Source organism: Nesoenas mayeri (assembly GCF_963082525.1).
Source record: "Nesoenas mayeri genome assembly, chromosome: 28".
NCBI classification, from domain to species: domain Eukaryota; kingdom Metazoa; phylum Chordata; class Aves; order Columbiformes; family Columbidae; genus Nesoenas; species Nesoenas mayeri.
This window is the reverse complement of record NC_137558.1, coordinates 2,499,389-2,520,727: the sequence shown is the minus strand read 5'-3', so window position 1 is coordinate 2,520,727 and position 21,339 is coordinate 2,499,389. Positions and strand designations below refer to the sequence as shown.

At 66.5% G+C, this 21,339-nt stretch overlaps 2 protein-coding genes across 2 annotated transcripts; one reads left to right on the top strand and one right to left on the bottom strand.

Annotated features, from left to right (window-relative positions):
* Window positions 1–525: 525 nt before the first annotated feature.
* TMBIM6 (transmembrane BAX inhibitor motif containing 6) lies at window positions 526–3,296 on the bottom strand. Its single transcript, XM_080360503.1, has 10 exons — window positions 3,252–3,296; window positions 2,020–2,122; window positions 1,831–1,939; window positions 1,618–1,738; window positions 1,450–1,498; window positions 1,262–1,359; window positions 1,081–1,160; window positions 896–996; window positions 745–817; window positions 526–668 (listed from the first exon to the last, which is right to left on the bottom strand). Exons 2-10 carry the CDS (start codon window positions 2,073–2,075, stop codon window positions 645–647), a joined length of 711 nt encoding a protein of 236 aa, XP_080216629.1. The 5' UTR covers window positions 2,076–2,122; window positions 3,252–3,296; the 3' UTR covers window positions 526–644.
* Window positions 3,297–3,728: 432 nt separating this feature from the next.
* Window positions 3,729–20,235, top strand: FMNL3 (formin like 3; the record flags this gene model as incomplete). The annotated part of the gene is made up of 25 exons (XM_080360576.1): window positions 3,729–3,875; window positions 6,044–6,127; window positions 6,208–6,288; window positions 6,367–6,443; window positions 7,852–7,935; window positions 8,341–8,493; window positions 9,818–9,926; window positions 10,009–10,085; window positions 10,162–10,255; window positions 11,713–11,787; window positions 11,867–12,202; window positions 12,279–12,380; window positions 12,450–12,690; window positions 12,870–12,938; window positions 13,198–13,322; window positions 13,399–13,601; window positions 15,045–15,279; window positions 15,642–15,710; window positions 15,839–15,919; window positions 16,007–16,136; window positions 16,219–16,379; window positions 19,575–19,676; window positions 19,762–19,851; window positions 19,936–20,047; window positions 20,144–20,235. The coding sequence occupies 25 exons, from the start codon at window positions 3,729–3,731 to the stop codon at window positions 20,233–20,235; spliced, it is 3,129 nt and encodes a 1,042-aa protein (XP_080216702.1).
* Between the last annotated feature and the right edge of the window lie 1,104 nt (window positions 20,236–21,339).

The following is a 21,339-nucleotide window of genomic DNA, read 5'->3' as shown; positions in this document are numbered from 1 at the left end:
AGGTTTTTAACTCAATAAAGCGCCCCCCCCGGGTTATTTATATACGTCCTCGTGCAGCCGCTGTCCCCGCGCCCACAGGAGGGAGGGGCGGAGAAAATGGAGTTTTTGAGCGTTTTTATTGAATCGTCCCGGTACAAAGAGGCGGCGGGATGGGGGGAGAGCTGGGAACCAAACCCTTCGGCCCCACCGGCGGCTCAGCCCACGCCGCGGTTTCTTTGCCGTTGGTGTTTCTTGGCACTGGTGCTGAAGCAGAGGAGGCTCCTCCCTTGAGTTTGGCTTTGGGGGGTCCCACCACCCACCCCCCAGCTGGCACGGGGGGGCCCATGGCTGCCCGGGTGGGGGAACGTCCCGGCTGCCGGCGCAAGGGGGAGGTGGGGACGTGTCACCCGTGGGGCTGGAGACAAACCTCTGAGCGAGGGATGGGGCTTGGGGGGGTGGGGGGGGAGCTGAACTCCAGCGGGAGCCACAAATTGGCCGGTTTCTAATCAAAGAAAAGCGAAACGAGAGAAAAACCCACAAGGTGCGAAAGCTTCCGGCTGCCGTTCAGCGGCAGCAAAGCGCAACCCCTTTAATGAACGGGAGAGGGACGGGGTGGGGACACGGGGACCTGGACGGGGACAGCTCCACCTCGGCCCGGAGCTGCTTCACTTCTTCGCCTTCTTCTTGTTCTGCAAGAGGAAAGGTGGGGGGTCAGCGCTGGGACCCCGTCCCTCCCCCAGCCACCCCCTGGGGACCGTCACCCACCTCGGTCACACCCAGGATCATCAGGAGATCCCGGAAGATGTTGACAAAGTCGAGGAAGAGATCGATGCAGTGCCTGCGGGGACAGAGGGACACGCTCAGGGGGGCCCGTCCTGTCCCCTGCGTGTCCCCCCGCCATGGCCCTGTCACCTACCAGATGTAATCCTTGTCCCCGCTCTCCGCCTTCTCGATGATGAGCTGCGTGTCGAAGAGCACGAAGCCACAGGTGACCATCAGCCCCAGGTAGAGGTTGGCCTGTGGGAGGGAGAGGGGACATTAGATGGTGACATCCCGTGTCAGGGGTGCGGGTGGCGTCTGTCTGTCCGTCCTCGGGCTCACCGTGAAGAGCCAAGTGGATCCCATGAAGGCGTTAACCAGGGAGGAGAGAAGCATCAGGGTGAGGCCGGAGAGCAGGAAACCTGTGGGGAGAGGGCAGGGAGTGACACCTGGTCCTGCGTCCCCCCCGGGGTGCCCCCCGCCCCGTGCAGGGAGCCCCCAAACCCCCCCGGTCCCCCCTCACCTCCCAGGTAGAGGAAGCTGCGGCGCCGGGCGTACAGGGCGCTCAGGGAGAAGCAGGCGAAGATGGTGGCGGTGCCCAGGAAGGCGGTGGGGATGATGCTGGGAGAGAGAAGAGGGGGTGACGGAGGTTGGGGGGGGTGATGGGGGCTTGGGGGTGACAGGGAGGGGCTGTGGGGGTCACACTCCTACCTGGGGTTGATGGAGATGCACATTTCCAGGAGGGGCCCAAGGTTGATACCTGGAGGGACAGAGCAGGGTGTCACTGGAGCCATTTCGGGCTGTTCAGGGCCCTTGTCCCCCCCATCCCCAGCGCTCAGAGTCCTACGGGGCCTGGGGGGGTCCCCGGTGCCCACGTACCCGTCAGGAAGGCGAAGCCAGCCAGCATCCCCAGCCTCTTCTGCTCCGTCTCGCGGCTGTGCGGGGTGGCCGTCAGCCAGATCATCAGCCCCAGGGAGCCCAGGCCGGTCAGGAGGCTGAACTGGGGGGCGAGAGGCAGGTGGGGACCTGGCGTTGCCTCACCAGGGGGGTGCGAGCACAGGGACCGCTCGCCGTGCCCCAAAGTCCCCTCACCTGGAAGAGGTGGGTCACCACGTTGACGTAGGCGCCCGCGGCCGCCACGAACATGCAGAGAGCGAAGCTGGCATAGACCTTCTTCAGGTGCTCCTGGGTGGAGGCCGAGCTGCGGGCGAGGGGGCGGCGGTGAGGCGGGTGCAGCCCCTCCGGGAACCTTCCCCCCCGAACTCAAACGCAGTTACTCACATGTGGGAGAACTTGAAAAGGGCGTCAAAGTTGATGTTTCGGTTGAAGACGTTCATGGTGGCGCGCTGGCAGGGGCCCACCGGCCGCTTCGCAGAGCTGCAAACTGCAGGAGGGGAGGAGGGTGAGGGGGACGCCGGGGTCCCCCAGCTCCCGGCAGAGCTCAGCGGGACCGAGATGCCGCCCGTCCCGTGCAGGAGCTGCCGCCTGCTCGGGAGCCGTTCCTGCGCCGGGCGGGCGCGCAGGGCGTCCTCCCCCAGCTGGTGCAAGCGTTGCGCGCTGTTGCGAGCCCGGGGCTGCCCCCGGGGAGCCCAAAACCCCCCGGGAGCTCTGCCAGCAGCTGGAAAGCGTCTTTGTGCCAGGCTACTATTAGTGCCCGTAATGACGTCCCCAGAGGTGGCTCCGGCAGCTCGAGGTTCCTCCTCCTCACCCCTTCCCGCTCCAGCCCCCCCGGCAGCCCCCGGTCCAGCCGGCTCGACCACTGTCACCCCGCGGGAGCCCAACCAGCCCAGCAAGTGACACGCAGCACCTGTCACTAATAGGCGGAGGGGACCGAAAGGCCAAGCAGACAGTGCCCAAGGGGGCGCCGAGGGGACAGCCTGGGGTCTCCTTCCGCCACCCCCGGGCTGCACAGGTGCCCCCCCGGCCACAGGCCGTTTGTCACCGGGCTGGTGGCCCCAGGGCAGCGGGGCCCTCCCGGCTCGGCCCGGGGCTCCCGCGGGGCAGCCCGGGGGTTGCGCAAGGGCCGCGGCGGTGACAGCGGGTTTCGTCAGGCAGGAGCTGCCTCCCGGAGGGGCCAAGGGCCGGCCGGGCGGCCCGAGTCACGGCGGCCGGAGCCCTTTCGGTTTCGCCGGTGACGCCCCCGGGCGCTGCCGGCAGTGGGAAGCGGGCCCGGCGCTGCTGGGCGACCTTTACCCACTTGGCCCCGCAGCCGGCGCTGCCCCGGGCCGCCAGCAACCGCCCCCTTCCCTGCGGGCACTCCCGCGGGGCCGCCCGGCGCCCGCCCCGCCGCAGCCCCCGGAGCCGCCGCAGCCCCCGGAGCCGCCGCAGCCCCCGGGCCCCGCGGACCCGCCGCCCCCCGGCACCGCGGCCTGTGGGGGGCCAGGAGCTGTCCGGGCTGGGCGGCCCGGGTGAGGCCCGGCGGGCTGCGGGGGCCGCCCTGGGCCCGTGGCTGCCGCCGGGGGGCAGGGGGGACCCCGGCCGGGCCGCCCCCGCCGCGGCCCCTCCGCGCTCACCTGCGCGGCGCCTCCCGTCCGTGCCAGGCCGCGAACCGTCCCCACTCCGCCACGCCCCCCGGCCCCCATTGGCTACAGCATCGCGGAAACCCGCCCTCTGCCTCGTTCTATTGGTCCGTCGCCACCACTCGAGGAGGGGCGGGGCGAACCGCTGCCACCGCCCATTGGCGGCCGGCCGCACCCGAGCGCTGCCGTTGGCCAGGCACCTCCTCCCCCGCATAGAAGCGCGACGCTCATTGGCTGTCGTGGCCGTGGTCGGGCCAATCGGCACCTGGGGCTCTCTCCTGCCTTTGGGCGCCCCCCGGTGGCGCCGCCGTCCGTCCGCCCTTGGGCGCCCCCTGGCGGCTCCGCCGCGGCACCGCGGGCAGCCCGGCGGGGCGGGGCGGGGCGGGGCCGGGCGGGCCCGGGAGGCGGCAGCGGCGGCCGGACGCGACGGGCTTGTGCCTCCTCCGCCGCCCCCCGGTGCCTGGGCCGGGGATGGGGAACGTGGAGAGCGCGGACGGGGAGGCGCTGCCCCGGGGCCCGGGAGCGGCGGCGGGCCCGGCGGGGCCCGGGCTCCTCGCCCCGGGCAAGATGCCGATGCCGGAGCCCTGCGAGCTGGAGGAGCGCTTCGCCCTGGTGCTGGTGAGAGACCGACCCCGGCCCCGCCCGCCGCGCTCCTCCGCTTCCCGGGGCGCCCCCCGGGACGCTTCCCCCGCGCTCCTTCCCTGCTCCCGCTCCGCTCCCTCCGGGTCCCGCTGCGCCCTCCCGCTCGCTCCCTCTCCGGACCCCTACGCTGCGACCTCCCGGGCCGGACGCGCCCCGCCGCCGCGTTCCCCCCCCCGGCGTCCGGCTACGGGCGGGCGGGGACCGCGGGGACGGCACCGGCGGCCGGAGAAACCGGGGGCGGCCAGGGAGCGCCGCTGCCCGCGGGGATGGGCAGTGGCTGCGGGGCTGGGAGCAGCCCCGGGGGAAGCCCGTCCCGGGACAGCCTCGGGGGATGACGCGGCTCCCGGTGCCACCGTGGGGGGTCCCGTCGGCCCCGGGACTTTTCGATCGGGGAAAGTCCCCTCGGGGGTGGCACACGGGTCCCCGTGGGTGCGGTGTCCCCGTCGGCACGGGCGCTGTGTGTCCCCGCTCCGCTGTGACAGCCGGGGCGGTGGCCGCACCGCAGCTCTCACCAAAGCTGCGGTGCCACCCGGTTACCGGGACATGGCTCAGCGGTGGCCTCACCCCCCCATCCCCCGTGATCCCGGCACCATCGGGACCCCCAATGCCGTGGGGGCCACCGTGACCCACCAGCCGCTGGCTTGTCACACGGTGTCCCCATGGCTGGGGTGGTACATCCACGGTGCCAGCGCGGCGCTGGCTTTGTTTTGGGGGGGCACCACGGCCAGGTGACACCAGGGACACCACGGCACAGCTGTCCCGGTGGTGGCCGTAGCCAGCGGAAGCCGCGGCCGGGCAGGAAATGCCGAGCGTGGCCCCACGGGGCTTTGGGAACCCGAAATGGGGGGCACCGGGGGGGCACTTGCACCCCCGGCGTGGGATTGTGTCCCCAGCGGCGAGTGGCGCCCGCCCGCGGGGATGTTGACCGTCCCCGCATCCCATGCGGGGCGGGTGGCGGGGGGGGACACATCCTGCTGGGTGACACCAACGCCGGGGTGGGGATTTTGGGGGTGGCGGCACCGGGGGAACCCCGGTGCCGCCACCCCCAAAATCCCCACCCCGGCGGAGGAAAATACTTCATCATATGATGAGGCCAGTGACCCCCAAACGGGCAGGATTTGTCCCCAAGTGTCCCCCAATCCCAGGGTGCGCTCCAGCCGCGCTCGCCCCCGTTCCCTGCGGGCGCTGAGTCCCGGGGCAGCGGGAGGGGGTCCCGGTGCGGGGCGGTGGCGGAGGAAATGCCCGGCCCGGAGCGGCCGCGCTCCCGCCACAAAGGCAGGAAGCCGAGCGGCGGGAATGAGGGCGGCTGCGCTTCACAGCCCCCCCAGTGCCCCCCGCCCCTGCACGGGGGCTCCACGTCCCCCCCACGCTCCTCCATCCCCGGGACTTTGCCATCGTGTCCAAAGAACTGCGGCCCCATGGGGAGCGGGGGGGGCAACATCCCCATGGCCGTGGCAATTTTGGTGACACCCCGTCCTGGTGGTGACATCCCTGCTCCCATGGGACTGTCCCCCCCGCTGCGCCCCCCCGCAGGGTGCCCAGCCTCGCCCAGGCTCTGCCCCTGTTTCCTGCGGCTCCGTGGGACCGGGATGACCAGGGGAGGGATAATTTTAGCTGCCGCGGGGCGGGTGGAACGTCGGCACCTCCCCGCTGCGGCGATGGTCGTATCCTGCTAAGGGCGCTGCACCGCAGCCGCCTCGCCGGGGCGGCATTGCCCACCAGGGCAGCCTCAAGCCCACAGCCACCCAGCATCCCCAGTTTCCATCCCGGCACCCCGTTGGTGTCCTTGGTGACACCGGTGTCCCAGGCCACATCTTGCCCCAGCGTTCCCCACGCTCCGCCATGACGATGCCCAGCGCCCCGGCAAGCGCCGCGGTCGTGGAGCGGAGGCTGCGGTTTGCCGGCGAGGAAGCGGGTGCAGACAGGAAGGATGGGTCGGCGCTGGCGAGATTTGGTGCTGCCGGCGACTGGCACGTGGCGATGGTGGCACTGCTGTCCCCGTGTCACATGTGTGGCACCAGTGCCCCCCCCACAGTGTCCCTCAGGGGGGACCGTGGGTGCGCTGTGGGTCTGGGTGCCCCCGGGATGGGGAGTGTCCCAGTGTCCCCGTGTCCCCTGGGGTGACAGTCCCACTCTGCCTCCAGAGCTCCATGAACCTGCCCCCCGACAAGGCCCGGCTGCTGCGCCAGTACGACAACGAGAAGAAGTGGGACCTCATCTGCGACCAGGTGTGGGACCGGGGTGTCACGGGGGGGCTGAGTCGGGGGCTGCGCTGCCGTGCGATGTCACCACCCCCGTGTCCCCCCAGGAGCGGTTCCAGGTGAAGAGCCCCCCCCACACCTACATCCAGAAGCTGCGGAGCTTCCTGGAGCCAGGGGTGACGCGGAAGGTGAGGGGCTGGGGTGCTGGGGGGACCAGGGGGTGGGGGCCATGGGGGGGCACAGTTCAGCACCCGCTTTGTCCCCAGAAGTTCAGGCGGAGGGTGCAGGAGTCGACCAAGGTCCTGCGCGAGCTGGAGATCAGCCTGAGGACCAACCACATCGGGTGAGCGCGGGGTCCCTGGGGTTGTTTGTGGGGTCCCGGGGGTTGTTTGTGGGGTCCCAGGGGTTGTTTGTGGGGTTCCGGGGGGGTCCCAGGGTCCAGGGGGTGGTCCCAAGGTCCAGGGGGGGTCCCAGACCAGCCCCGCTGCAGCTGCAGGGGAAGCTGGAGGCGCTGCAGGAACTGTGCCGGTTCCTGCCCTGGCTGTGCCGCGGGCCAGCGCTGCCGGCGAGCGGGTCCCAAGGGCGGATGCCGCGGGCAGATGGGCCGCGGTGACACCCCGCGGCGACACCCTGTGTGAAGCGGCACGCATGGGTCCTGCTCGGCTCCTCCCAGCACCGTGGGGCTCAGCACCAGCACCCGCACCGGCGGCTCATCGCTCTGGTGTGATGCACTCGGGCTGGCCAAGGGGACGGGGACGCTACTGGGGACAGTGGGGACGTCACTGTGGGCACCCAGCTCCATGGCCGTGTGCTCGGGGCGGCTCGCACACGTGCCGAGCTGTGCCGTGGCCGCGCCGTTCGGCTTTTCCCCGATCACGGCCTGAAAATAGCAGCGACCGGAGACAGGAAACGGGCTGGGGCGAGGGGCTGGCGCCGGCAGGAAAGGGGCGGCCGTGGCCCCCCCGGCTCCCGCTGCTGCCGGACTCAGCCGCGGGCAGGGGTGCGGGCAGGGGTGCGGGCAGGGGTGCGGGCAGGACGCCCAGGCCGTGGGTGCACCCCCCATGCTCACAGTGCTCCTGGGTGCAGCCCCCCACACAGTGTCCCCGTGTGTGTCCCCGCCATGTGCAGACCCCCCCATGCACGTGCCCATCTCATGCAACCCTGTGCCCCTCTGCCATACACACCCCCCCACAATGGGTACCCCCATACACACACCCCTGTGCCCCCATGCCTATGCACACACACCCCTGTGCACCCCCCCATGCACACACACACCCCTGTGCCCCCATGCCCATGCGCACACACCCCTGTGCACCCCCCCATGCACACACACCCCTGTGCCCCCATGCCCGTGCACACACACCCCTGTGCCTCCATCCCCATGCGCACACACATCCCTTGCACCCCCTGCACATCTCAGCCAGGCTCCTTGTGCAGCACCTCACACCTGCACCCTCATCCGCTCCCAGGGGGCCAGGGCACCCTGACGCCCCCCCGCAGGGTGCCCAGGGCTGGGGGGGAACAGCCCCAGCACCCAGCACAGCTTCCCGCCCTCCCCACCCTGCAGCCGGCAGATAAAGCGGCACCGGCGCTGGCACAACCGATAGCAGAGGGGCTGCAACCGCCACTGCAGCCCCGCGCTGCCCCTGCCGCCCCCTCCCAGTCCCCGCACCAGGTCCCCATGGTGGGGGGATCACGCCGTGGGGGTGTCCCCAGCTCCTGCAGGCCCTGACGGGTGCTGGGTGCTGTAGGTGGGTGCGTGAGTTCCTCAACGACGAGAACAAGGGGCTGGATGTGCTGGTGAACTACTTGTCCTTTGCCCAGTGCGCTGTCATGTGAGTGGGGTGCAGGGGGTCCCTGCGGTGCTGAGGGTCCATCGGGTGCTGGGTGGTCTCTGGAGTGTGGGAGGTCCCTGGGTGCGGGGGGTCTGTGGGGTTTGGGGGGTCCCTGGGCTGCTGTGGGGCACTGGGGATGCAGAGGGTCCCGGTGCCCTCTGTGATGGCCGATACCGCTCGCCCCTTATCGTCAACGGCACACGGGGACGCACCTGCCGTGGGGTCCCGAGGGACACGGGATGTTCGAGCCCCTCCTGCCCACCTGGGCCGGGGGTCCCAGGGCCACCCCTCGCTCCCCTCCCTGCGCCGCCGCTGCCGCCCGCTTCAGCGCTTGCCGCGGTGGCTGCGCCGCTCCGTGCCGAAGCCGCGTGCGCCCCCGCCACCCCGCGCGCGTGTCCCACCCAGGTTGGACCTGGAGGGCCTGGAAGGTGGTGAGGACGGCGCGCTGGAGAAGCTGCGCGCCTGGAGCAGGTCCATCGAGGATCTGCAGCACCCCAGCGCCCTGCCCGCCCCCTTCGCCAGCAGCCTGGCCCGCTCCGCCCGCCAGACCGCGCTCCGGTACGTACCCGCCGTGCCAGCGGCCGCAGGGGACGCCGTGCACAGCGGCCGCCCCGTTCAGCCGGCTCCGCTGGCCACGGCGCTGCTGCTTGCTGCGTGTCGTGCTGAGCACCGTCCAGCTGTGGTGTGTGCCGTGCCAGCGTGCCGTGCGCCGCGCACAGTCCTGCCTGTGGTGTATGTTGTGCCATTGTGCCCTGTGCCATAAACCATCCCGCTTGTGGTGTGTGGCACGCCAAGCACCGTCCTGCCATGGGGTGTGCTGGGCCCTGCACCATCCTGCTGTGGTGTGTGCCAGGCCTGGTGTGCCCTGTGCCGTGCACAATCCTGCCTGTGGTGTATATAGTGCCGCTGTGCCCTGTGCCATAAGCCATCCCACTTGCGGTGTGTGGCACGCCAAGCACCATCCTGCCATGGTGTGTGCCAGACCAGGTGTGCCCTGTGCCGCGCACAATCCTGCCCATGATGTGCACCAGGCCACGGACCATCCTGCCCTGTGCCATAAACCATGCTGGTTGTGGTGCATGCCATTCCAAGCACCACCCTGCCATGGTGTGTACTGTGCCGTGCACCATCCCACCTGTAGTGCGCTCTGTACCGCGCACCGTCCTGTGCCGTGCACCATTGTGTCTGTATCACACGCCACATCCTGTGTGCCGGCTCTGCCTCCGCTGCGCCGCGAGCACCAGGCTGCGCCTTGCCCACGGTGCAGCTGTGCCTTGGCTGTGCTGTGGCTGTGCCGTGGCTGTGCCGTGGCTGTGCCTTGCCAACGCTGCGGCCGTGCCGTGGCCGTGCCGTGGCCATGCTGGGCTGTGCCGTGGCTGTGCCGTGGCTGCATCCCGCGCTGCCTCGCGCGCCGTGTCCCCTCCTGCCCGCCGTGCCGTGCCCTGCCCGCCCACAGCAGCTCAGCGCTGCCGGCCCCATCCTGCCCGCCCCGCGCCCGCCGCGGCCGCGCTGCCTCTGCTCGCCCCGCTCTGGCTCTGCCCGCGCCCTGGGGTAACGCGCCCCGTTCTGCTTCCAGGGCCGGGCCCCCCCTCTCTGGCTGCTCTCTCTCTCTCTCCTCCGTGCCCGCCTCGCCGCTCGCCCGCCGGGTAAGTACCGGCTGCCCGTGGCCGGCGCGGCGGCTCCGCTCCGCGTCTCCGCCAGCCTCTGTCCCTCTTGCCCTCCAGCCGCTTCTCTCTGCCTCTGCCCCTCCAAAACCCCCGCTGTCCCCACGCTGTCCCCACCCCGGTCCCCACCTGCGGGTCCGGTTCCCGCCCGGGCGAGCGCTGGCGGTGCGGCACCGGCGGTGCGGGGTCCCGCTCACCGGCACCGCGTGTCCCCCCAGCTACGGCACGCTGCCGAGCCGCAGGGCGCTGAAGAACTCGCGCCTGGTGAGCCAGAAGGACGACGTCCACCTCTGCATCATGTGTCTCCGGGCCATCATGAACTACCAGGTAGCGCCGTCCCACGGTGCGGGGGGGACGCTGCCGCCGCCGTGCCGGCACCGCTGACACCGTCCCTGCCCTGTCCCCGCAGTATGGCTTCAACCTGGTCATGTCCCACCCCCACGCGGTCAATGAGATTGCCCTGAGCCTCAATAACAAGAACCCCAGGTAAGGGGGGGTCTGGCAGTGGCGGGGGGGTCGCGGTGCCACCGGGGGTGACGGTGCCGGTGCTGCTGTGCCGCAGGACAAAGGCGCTGGTGCTGGAGCTGCTGGCGGCCGTCTGCTTGGTGCGCGGCGGCCACGAGATCATCCTGGCGGCCTTTGACAACTTCAAGGAGGTGCGGGGTGGGATGGGGACGCGGGGGGGACAGGAGCAGGCTGGGGTGGGGACACTGGGACATTGCGGGCACAGGATCAGGCTGGGATGGGGACACTGATGGGACAGGATCAGGTTGGAATGGGGACACTGAGGCACTGGGGGGATGGGATCAGGCTGGGATGGGGACACTGATGGGACAGGATCAGGTTGGGATGGGGACACTGGGGGCACAGGATCAGGTTGGGATGGGGACACTGGGACACTGGGGGGACGGGATCAGGCTGGGATGGGGACACTGGGACACTGAGGGCACAGGATCAGGTTGGGATGGGGACACTGGGACACTGGGGGGATGGGATCAGGCTGGGATGGGGACACTGGGGGCACAGGATCAAGCTGGAATGGGGACACTGGGACATTGAGGGCACAGGATCAGGCTGGGATGGGGACACTGGGACACTGGGGGCACAAGATCAGACTGGGATGGGGACACTGATGGGACAGGATCAGGTTGGGATGGGGACACTGGGACACTGGGGGGACAGGATCAGGCTGGGATGGGAACACTGGGACACTGATGGGACAGGATCAGGTTGGGATGGGGACACTAGGACACTGGCGGGACAGGATCAGGCTGGGATTGGGACAATGGGACACTGTGGACACAGGAGCAGGCTGGGATGGGGACACTGAGGGGACAGGGTCAGAATGGGATGGGAACAGGGTCAGGCTGGTGTGGGGACACTGTGGGGCACAGGATCAGGCTGGGACGGGGACACTGGGACACTGGGGGGATGGGATCAAGCTGAGATGGGGACAGGATCAGGCTGGGATGGGAACACTGGGACACTGTGGGGCACAGGATCAGGCTGGGATGGGGACACTGGGACACTGGGGGGACAGGATCAGGCTGGGATGGGAACAGTGGGACACTGGGGGGATGGGATCAGGCTGGGATGGGGACACTGGGACTGGGGCACTGGGGGGATGGGATCAGGTTGGGATGGGGACACTGGGACACTGCGGGGAGGGGATCAGGCTGAGATGGGGACACTGGGACACTGGGGGGATGGGATCAGGCTGGGATGGGGACACTGATGGAACAGGATCAGGCTGGGATGGGGACACTGATGGGACAGGATCAGGCTGGAAAGGGTACACTGGGACTCTGGGGGGACAGGCTCAGGCTGGTATGGGGACACTGGGGGCACAGGATCAGGCTGGGATGGGGACACTGGGACACTGCGGGGACGGGATCAAGCTGAAATGGGGACAGGATCAGGCTGGGACTGGGGACACGGAGGGGACAGGGTCAGACTGGGATGGGAACAGGGTCAGGCTGGTGTGGGGACACTGTGGGGGACAGGATCAGGCTGGGACGGGGACACTGGGCTGAGGGGACTGGGAGCCCAGGGGATCTGGGGACAGTGATGGGGGGACCAGTCCGGGTGAACCCCGTGTCCACTGCCCGCCCAGGTGTGCAAGGAGAAGCATCGCTTCGAGCGCCTCATGGACTATTTCCGCAACGAGGACAGCAGCATCGACTTCATGGTGGGACCCCCGCTGCGGGGCTCGGGGGGGGTCCCCGTGGTGACAGGGGGGCTCTGGGTGACGCCAGCCCTGCCCGCAGGTGGCCTGCATGCAGTTCATCAACATCGTGGTGCACTCGGTGGAGGACATGAACTTCCGCGTCCATCTGCAGTACGAGTTCACCAAGCTGGGGCTGGAGGAGTTCCTGCAGGTCCGGGGGGGTCGTGGGGCTGGGGGGGTCGCCCCAAGGACCCCCCCCATCCCTGACACCGCCCCGATGCCACAGAAGTCGAGGCACACGGAGAGCGAGAAGCTGCAGGTGCAGATCCAAGCGTACCTGGACAACGTCTTCGACGTGGGGGGGCTGCTGGAGGACGCCGAGACCAAGAACGTGGCCCTGGAGAAGGTGGAGGAGCTGGAGGAGCATCTGTCCCACGTACGTGAGCGAGGGGGTCCCAGACATCAGCGGGAGGGGTCCCCGAGCTGCTGTCACAGCCGTGTCCCCCCTGCAGCTGACGGAGAAGCTGCTGGACCTGGAGAACGAGAACATGATGCGGGTGGCGGAGCTGGAGAAGCAGCTGCTGCAGCGGGAGAAGGAGCTGGAGGCGGTGAAGGTGCGTGGGGGCCGTGGGGAGCGGGGCAGGGTCCTGTCCCCGCCCCGGCCTGACGCTCGCTGTCCCCAGGAGACCTACGAGCACACGAGCCACCAAGTGCACACGCTGCGGCGGATGATCAAGGAGAAGGACGAGGCTTTCCGCCGCCGCTACGGCTCCGAGCCGCCCCCCGTGCCGGGCGCCGAGCCCCCTCCCCAGCCAGAGCCCGAGCCCCCGGAGGAGCCCCCGCGGGTCCCCCCCCCCGCGGAGCCTGCGCCCCCCCCGCCCCCCCCGCCGCCCCCCCTGCCACCCCCTGCACCCCCGCTCCCAGGTGAGCATCCCCAAAACTGGGACACCCCCGAGCTGGGCTGTCCCCAGAGCTGGGGCATCCCCAGAATGGGGGGGTGGCTCCAAATCTTGGGTGTCCCCAGTGCTGGGCCACTCCTGAGGCTGGGGGGTCCCCAGGATGGGGCTGTCCCAGCATGATCTCACCCCCCCCTCCCTTCGCAGGCAAGTGCCCCCCGGCCCCCCCGCTGCCCGGGGCTTCACCCTCCATCGCCCTCACCGTGGGGCTCTCGGGTAGGTGGGCACGGGGACCGTGGGGACGGTGCGGGGACCGTGGGGACAGGGACAGTGCACGGATGGTGGGGACAGAGGGAGGTTTGAAGGGAGCAGGGGGTTGGGATCGCGATGGCCAAGGGATGGGTGCAGCGACCATGGCAAGGGGATGGAGCGGCACAGGGGACGGTGACAGCACAGGGACCGGGTGGCTCAGGGCGGGCAGAGCCCACGTCCCCCGGCCCCGGCGGAGGCTGAGCCGGGTCCTGCCCGCCGGCAGCCATCCGGATCAAGAAGCCCATCAAGACCAAGTTCCGCCTGCCTGTCTTCAACTGGACGGCGTTGAAACCCAACCAGATCAGCGGGACGGTGTTCAGCGAGCTGGACGACGAGCGGGTGCTGGAGGTGAGCGCGGGCTCGGCCCGAGCACCGGGATGGTGACACCACTGCCACCCCTGAGCCGCCCACCTCGTCCCGCCAGGACCTGGACCTGGAGCGCTTCGAGGAGCTCTTCAAGACGAAGGCGCAGGGTCCTGCCCTTGACCTCGTCTGTGCCAAGAACAAGGCGTCGCAGAAGGCGGCCAGCAAGGTGACGCTGCTGGAGGCCAACCGCGCCAAGAACCTGGCCATCACCCTGCGCAAGGCGGGCCGCAGCGCCGAGGAGATCTGCAGAGCCATCCACACGTATGGGGGTGCTGGGGGGCCCGGCAGGGCTCAAGGGTGCAGGGCTGGTTGGGGTGTGGAGGGTTGGAAAGGGTGCAGGGGGGACGGTAGGATACAAGGGGGCTGGTTGGGATGGAGGGTGCCCAGGCAGGGTGCAGGGGGCTGGTTGGGGTGCAGGGGGACCAGACAGGGTGTGAGGTGTCTAGTTGGGGTGGAGGGGGAACAGACAGGGTGCAGGGGGCTGGTTGGGGTGCAAGGTGCCCAGGCAGGGTGCAGGGGGCTGGTTGGGGTGCAGGGGCTCTGTTTGGGTGCAGGATGCCCAGGCAGGGTGCAGGGGCTCTGGTTGGGGTGCAGGGGCTCTGGTTGGGGTGCAGGGGCTCTGGTTGGGTTCAGGATGCCCAGGCAGGGTGCAGGGAGCTGGTTGGGGTGCAGGGTGCCCAGGCAGGGTGCAGGGGCTCTGGTTGGGGTGCAGGGGCTCTGGTTGGGGTGCAGGGTGCCCAGGCAGGGTGCAGGGAGCTGGTTGGGGTGCAGGGTACCCAGGGAGGGTACAGGGGCTCTGGTTGGGGTGCAGGGTGCCCAGGCAGGGTGCAGGGGCTCTGGTTGGGTGCAGGATGCCCAGGCAGGGTGCAGGGGCTCTGGTTGGGGTGCAGGGGCTCTGGTTGGGGTGCAGGGTGCCCAGGCAGGGTACAGGGAGCTGGTTGGGGTGCAGGGTACCCAGGGAGAGTGCAGGGGCTCTGGTTGGGGTGCATGGGCTATGGTTGGGATGCAGGATGCCCAGGCAGGGTGCAGGGAGCTGGTTTGGTGCAGGATACCCAGGCAGGGTGCAGGGGCTCTGGTTGGGTGCAGGATGCCCAGGCAGGGTGCAGGGGCTCTGGTTGGGGTGCAGAGGCTCTGGTTGGGTGCAGGATGCCCAGGCAGGGTGCAGGGGCTCTGGTTGGGGTGCAGGGGCTCTGGTTGGGGTGCAGGGTGCCCAGGCAGGGTGCAGGGGCTCTGGTTGGGGTGCAGGGGCTCTGGTTGGGTGCAGGATGCCCAGGCAGGGTGCAGGGAGCTGGTTGGGGTGCAGGGGCTCTGGTTGGGGTGCAGGGTGCCCAGGCAGGGTGCAGGGGCTCTGGTTGGGGTGCAGGGGCTCTGGTTGGGTGCAGGATGCCCAGGCAGGGTGCAGGGAGCTGTTTGGGGTGCAGGGGCTCTGGTTGGGGTGCAGGGTGCCCAGGCAGGGTGCAGGGAGCTGGTTGGGGTGCAGGGGCTCTGGTTGGGGTGCAGGGTGCCCAGGCAGGGTACAGGGAGCTGTTTGGGGTGCAGGGGCTCTGTTTGGGTGCAGGGTGCCCAGGCAGGGTGCAGGGAGCTGGTTGGGGTGCAGGGTACCCAGGGAGGGTGCAGGGGCTCTGGTTGGGTTCAGGATGCCCAGGGAGGGTGCAGGGGCTCTGGTTGGGGTGCCGGTCCCCGACGGTGCCGGGCGCGGGGCAGGTTCGACCTGGCGACGCTGCCGGTGGACTTCGTGGAGTGCCTGATGCGGTTCCTGCCCACGGAGGCGGAGGCCAAGGCGCTGCGGCAGTACGAGCGGGAGCGCAAGCCGCTGGAGGAGCTGGCGGACGAGGACCGGTTCATGCTGCAGTTCAGCAAGGTGGAGCGGCTGCCGCAGCGCATGGCCATCATGGCCTTCCTGGGCAACTTCGCTGAGAACCTCCAGATGCTGACGCCGGTACGGAGCCGGGGCGGGGGGGTGCACCAGCGGGGGTGCCTGGGCCCCTCACCCTGGCTGGACCACCCATTGGGTTCACATTGGAGGGGGTTGAGTAGCAAGTGACAGGATGAGATGAAACAGCCTCAAGTTGCACCAGGGGAGGTTGAGGTTGGATCTGGGGAACAATTTCTTCCCCAAAGGGCTGTGGGGCATTGAACAGGCTGCCCAGGGCAGTGCTGGAGTCGCCATCCCTGGAGGGCTGGACATGGAGATGATGTTCTCAGGACATGGGGCAGCGCCAGGGGTGGGTTGTGGTTGGACTCCATGATCCTGAGGGGCTTTTCCCAGCCAAACGCTTCTGTGATTCCGTCCCCCTGCAGCAACTCAACGCCATCATCGCGGCCTCGGCCTCCGTCAAGTCATCCCAGAAGCTGAAGCGCATGTTGGAGGTGAGCACGGGGGGGACCAGGGGACGTGGGGACCAGCTGGGGACCAGTAGGCTCCTACGCTCCCTCCCTGCCGGGGGATCCTGTGGGGGTCTTCCCTGACCCCCATCCCTGCTGCTTTTCCCCCACAGATCATCTTGGCGCTGGGCAACTACATGAACAGCAGCAAACGCGGCGCCGTCTACGGCTTCAAACTGCAGAGCCTGGACCTGGTGGGACCCCCTGCCCGGCTCCCTGGGACCGCGTGGGCCCCGGCATCCCACCCCACAGCCCTGACACCCCCTCCAATCACCCCACAGCTCCTGGACACCAAGTCGACAGACAGGAAGATGACGCTGCTGCATTTCATCGCGCTCACGGTGCGGGAGAAGTACCCGGAGCTGGCGACCTTCTGGCAGGAGCTGCACTTTGTGGAGAAGGCGGCTGCAGGTGCCTCCCCCATCCCTGCACCCCCAACTCGCCTCTTCCCCCAGGGCCGCGGGTCCCCTGAGCTGTCCCCATGTCCCTACAGTGTCCCTGGAGAACGTGCTGCTGGACGTGAAGGAGCTGGGCCGCGGGATGGAGCTGCTGCGGCGCGAGTGCGGGCTGCACGAGAGCGGCGTCCTGCGCGCCTTCCTGGCCGCCAGCGAGGGCAAGCTGGAGCGGCTGCAGAAGGACGCACGGACAGCCGAGGTGAGCGCTGCGGGGCGGCCATGCCTCGCACACGCCTGGGCGTGCACGCCGTGCTTTGCACGCTCCTTGTGCACAGCTTGTTTTGCACTGCTCTTGTCCATGCCTTGCTTTGCACATTCCTTGTCCATGCCTTGCTTTGCATGCTCCTTTTGCATTCCTTGTCATGCACACCTTGCTTTGTGTACATCTTGCATTGCACAGTCCTTGTCCATGCCTTGCTTTGCACGCTGCTCATGCACACCTTGCTTTGCACGCTCCCTGTGCACAGCTTGTTTTGCACTGCTTGTTTTGCACTGCTCTTGTCCATGCCTTGCTTTGCACACTCCTCTTGCATTCCTTGTCATGCACACCTTGCTTTGCACACTCCTCATGCACATTTTGCATGACACAGCTCTTGTCCTTGCCTTGCTTTGCACATTCCTTGTCCATGCCTTGCTTTGTATGCTCCTTTTGCATTCCTTGTCATGCACACCTTGCTTTGCACACTCCTTGTGTGCATCTTGCATTGCACTGCTCTTGTCCATGCCTTGCTTTGCACACTCCTCTTGCATTCCTTGTCATGCACACCTTGCTTTGCACACTCCTTGTGCACATCTTGCATTGCACAGTCCTTGTCCATGCCTTGCTTTGCACACTGCTCATGCACACCTTGCTTTGCAAGCTCCCTGTGCACAGCTTGTTTTGCACTGCTCTTGTCCATGCCTTGCTTTGCACACTCCTCTTGCATTCCTTGTCATGCACACCTTGCTTTGCACACTCCTCATGCACATTTTGCATTACACAGCTCTTGTCCTTGCCTTGCTTTGCACATTCCTTGTCCATGCCTTGCTTTGCACGCTGCTCATGCACACCTTGCTTTGCACGCTCCCTGTGCACAGCTTGTTTTGCACTGCTTGTTTTGCACTGCTCTTGTCCATGCCTTGCTTTGCACACTCCTCTTGCATTCCTTGTCATGCACACCTTGCTTTGCACACTCCTCATGCACATTTTGCATGACACAGCTCTTGTCCTTGCCTTGCTTTGCACATTCCTTGTCCATGCCTTGCTTTGTATGCTCCTTTTGCATTCCTTGTCATGCACACCTTGCTTTGTGTACATCTTGCATTGCACAGTCCTTGTCCATGCCTTGCTTTGCACGCTGCTCATGCACACCTTGCTTTGCACGCTCCCTGTGCACAGCTTGTTTTGCACTGCTTGTTTTGCACTGCTCTTGTCCATGCCTTGCTTTGCACACTCCTCTTGCATTCCTTGTCATGCACACCTTGCTTTGCACACTCCTCATGCACATTTTGCATGACACAGCTCTTGTCCTTGCCTTGCTTTGCACATTCCTTGTCCATGCCTTGCTTTGTATGCTCCTTTTGCATTCCTTGTCATGCACACCTTGCTTTGCACACTCCTTGTGTGCATCTTGCATTGCACTGCTCTTGTCCATGCCTTGCTTTGCACACTCCTCTTGCATTCCTTGTCATGCACACCTTGCTTTGCACACTCCTTGTGCACATCTTGCATTGCACAGTCCTTGTCCATGCCTTGCTTTGCACACTGCTCATGCACACCTTGCTTTGCAAGCTCCCTGTGCACAGCTTGTTTTGCACTGCTCTTGTCCATGCCTTGCTTTGCACACTCCTCTTGCATTCCTTGTCATGCACACCTTGCTTTGCACACTCCTCATGCACATTTTGCATTACACAGCTCTTGTCCTTGCCTTGCTTTGCACATTCCTTGTCCATGCCTTGCTTTGCATGCTCCTCTTGCATTCCTTGTCATGCACACCTTGCTTTGCACACTCCTCATGCACATTTTGCATTACACAGCTCTTGTCCTTGCCTTGCTTTGCACATTTCCTTGTCCATGCCTTGCTTTGCACACTCCTTTTGCATTCCTTGTCATGCACACCTTGCTTTGCACACTCCTTGTGCACATCTTGCATTGCACAGTCCTTGTCCATGCCTTGCTTTGCACACTGCTCATGCACACCTTGCTTTGCAAGCTCCCTGTGCACAGCTTGTTTTGCACTGCTCTTGTCCATGCCTTGCTTTGCACACTCCTCTTGCATTCCTTGTCATGCACACCTTGCTTTGCACACTCCTCATGCACATTTTGCATGACACAGCTCTTGTCCTTGCCTTGCTTTGCACATTCCTTGTCCATGCCTTGCTTTGTATGCTCCTTTTGCATTCCTTGTCATGCACACCTTGCTTTGCACACTCCTCATGCACATTTTGCATGACACAGCTCTTGTCCATGCCTTGCTTTGCATGCTCCTCTTGCATTCCTTGTCATGCACACCTTGCTTTGCACACTCCTTGTGTACATCTTGCATTGCACAGTCCTTGTCCATGCCTTGCTTTACACGCTGCTCATACACACCTTGCTTTGCACGCTCCCTGTGCACAGCTTGCTTTGCACTGCTCTTGTCCATGCCTTGCTTTGCACACTCCTTGTGAACATTTTGCATTGCACTGCTCTTGTCCATGCCTTGCTTTGCACACTCCTCTTCCATTCCTTGTCATGCACACATTGTCATGCACACCTTGCTTTGCATGCTCCTCGTGCACATTTTGCATTGCACAGCTCTTGTCCATGCCTTGCTTTGCACACTCCACGTGCACATTTTGCATTGCACAGCTCGTCCATGCCTTGCTTTGCACACTCCTTGTGCACATTTTGCATGGCACATTCCTTGTCCGTGCCTTGCTTTGCACACTTGTCGTGCACATTTTGCATTGCACAGTCCTTGTCCGTGCGTTGCTTTGCGCGCTGCTCGTGCACACCTTGCTTTGCACTGCTCTTGTCCATGCCTTGCTTTGCACAATCCTTGTCACACACACCTTACTTTGCATGCTCCTTGTGCACAGCTTGCTTTGCACAGCTCTTGCCAATGCTTGGCACGCTGCTCGTGCACAGCTGCCATACACACCTTGCTTTGCACGCTCCTCGTGCACAGCTTGCTTTACACAGCTCTTGTCCATGCCTTGCTTTGCACACTCCTTGTGCATCTCTTGCTTTGTGTGCTCCTCTTGCACACCTTGCCATGCACACCTTGCCTTGCACACTCCTTGTGCAGCTCTTGCTCTGTGTGCTCCTCTTGCACACCTTGCCATGCACACCGTGCCTTGCACACTCCTCGTGCGCGTCTTGCATTGCACGGCTCTTGCCGCCCATCGGTGACCACCCCGTCCCCCTCCCCAGGACGCCTACACCGCGGTGGTGCGGTATTTCGGTGAGAGCCCCAAGATGACGCCCCCATCCGTCTTCTTCCCGGTCTTTGTCCGGTTCATCCGCTGCTACAAGGTGAGACGGGGCCGGGAGGGGACAGGCCGGGGGGGGGTTGGTGACACCGCGGGACCGGGTCCCACCGCCCCGCTCGCCCCGGCAGGACGCGGAGCAGGAGAACGAGGCGCGGAAGAAGCAGGAGGAGGTGATGCGGGAGAAGCTGCTGGCGCAGGAGGCCAAGAAGCAGGAGAAGGTGAGCACGGGTGGGCACGCGGCGGGGGGCACGCGGAGGGGACACCCGTGTCCCCAGCCTGGCACCCCCGCGCCTCCCCCGCAGCGCAACAAGTGGCAGCAGCAGGAGCTGATCGCGGAGCTGCGCCGGCGCCAGGCCAAGGACCATCGGCCCGTCTACGAGGGCAAGGACGGCACCATTGAGGACATCATCACCGGTACGGCCCCCGCCGCCCTCCCCGGCCAGGACGCCTGGGTCCCTCCGGCGTGCGGGGGCTGACGTGTCCCTGTCCCCCTGCCCGTGCCCCCCGCAGCGCTGAAGAGCGTCCCCTTCACGGCCCGCACGGCCAAGCGGGGCTCCCGCTTCTTCTGCGACCCGTCCCACCACGACGAGTCCAGCTGTTAGCCCCAGGTACCACAGCATGCCCGGCCCTGGATCCCCTGGATCCCGCGGATCCCCCTGGGCGCCCCTGGATCCCCTGGCCCCGCATGCCCCCTCCTGCACGCCCCCCACCCCCGCATGCCGTCACCCTGGGGTGCCCAGAACCCCCCCCAGCCCCTCGGTGTGGGAGCCTGGGCCCAACACTGGATCCCAGCACTGGATCCCAGCACTGGATCCCAGCGCAAGGCTGGGTCCCAACACCGTATCCCAGGACTGGATCCCAGTGCAAGGCCGGGTCCCAACACCGTATCCCAGGACGGGATCCCAGTGCAAGGCTGGGTGCCAACACTGGATCCCAGCACTGGATCCCAGTGCAAGGCTGGGTCCCAACACTGGATCCCAGCACTGGATCCCAGTGCAAGACCGGGTCCCAACACCGGATCCCAGCACTGGATCCCAGTGCAAGGCCGGCTCCCAACATTGGATCCCAGGACTGGATCCCAGTGCAAGACCGGCTCCCAACACTGGATCCCAGGACTGGATCCCAGTGCAAGGCTGGGTCCCAGCACTGGATCCCAGCACTGGATCCCAGTGGAAGGCTGGGTCCAAGCACAGGATCCCAGGACTGGATCCCAGTGCAAGGCCAGGTCCAAGCACAGGATCCCAGCACTGGATCCCGATGCAAGGCTGGTTCTGGCACAGGATCCCAGTGCAGTACTGGGACCCAGCGCAGAGCTCTGGAACAGGATCCCCGCACTGGATCCTGGTGCAGTGTTGGGTCTTGGCCCAGGATCCCAGTGCAGGACGGGGTTTCCAGTACGGGGTCTTTGATGCAGAGCGGGGTCCCAGCACAGGGTCCCAGCGCAATACCGGATCCCAGCAGAGGATCTTGGCACCAGATCCCAGTGCAAGGCTGGGTCCCAGTGAGGGTCCTGCTGCAAGACCAAGTTACCAACAACTGGGGATCTTTGCTGCAGTGTGGGGTCCCAGTGCAATACTGGATCCCAGAGTGGGATCCCAGTGCAATACTGGGTGCCGGCACAGGATCTTGGTGCAATACTGGTTCCCAGTGCAAGGTCCCAGTGCAAGGTCCCAGTGCAAGGTCCCAGTGCAATACTGGATCCCAGT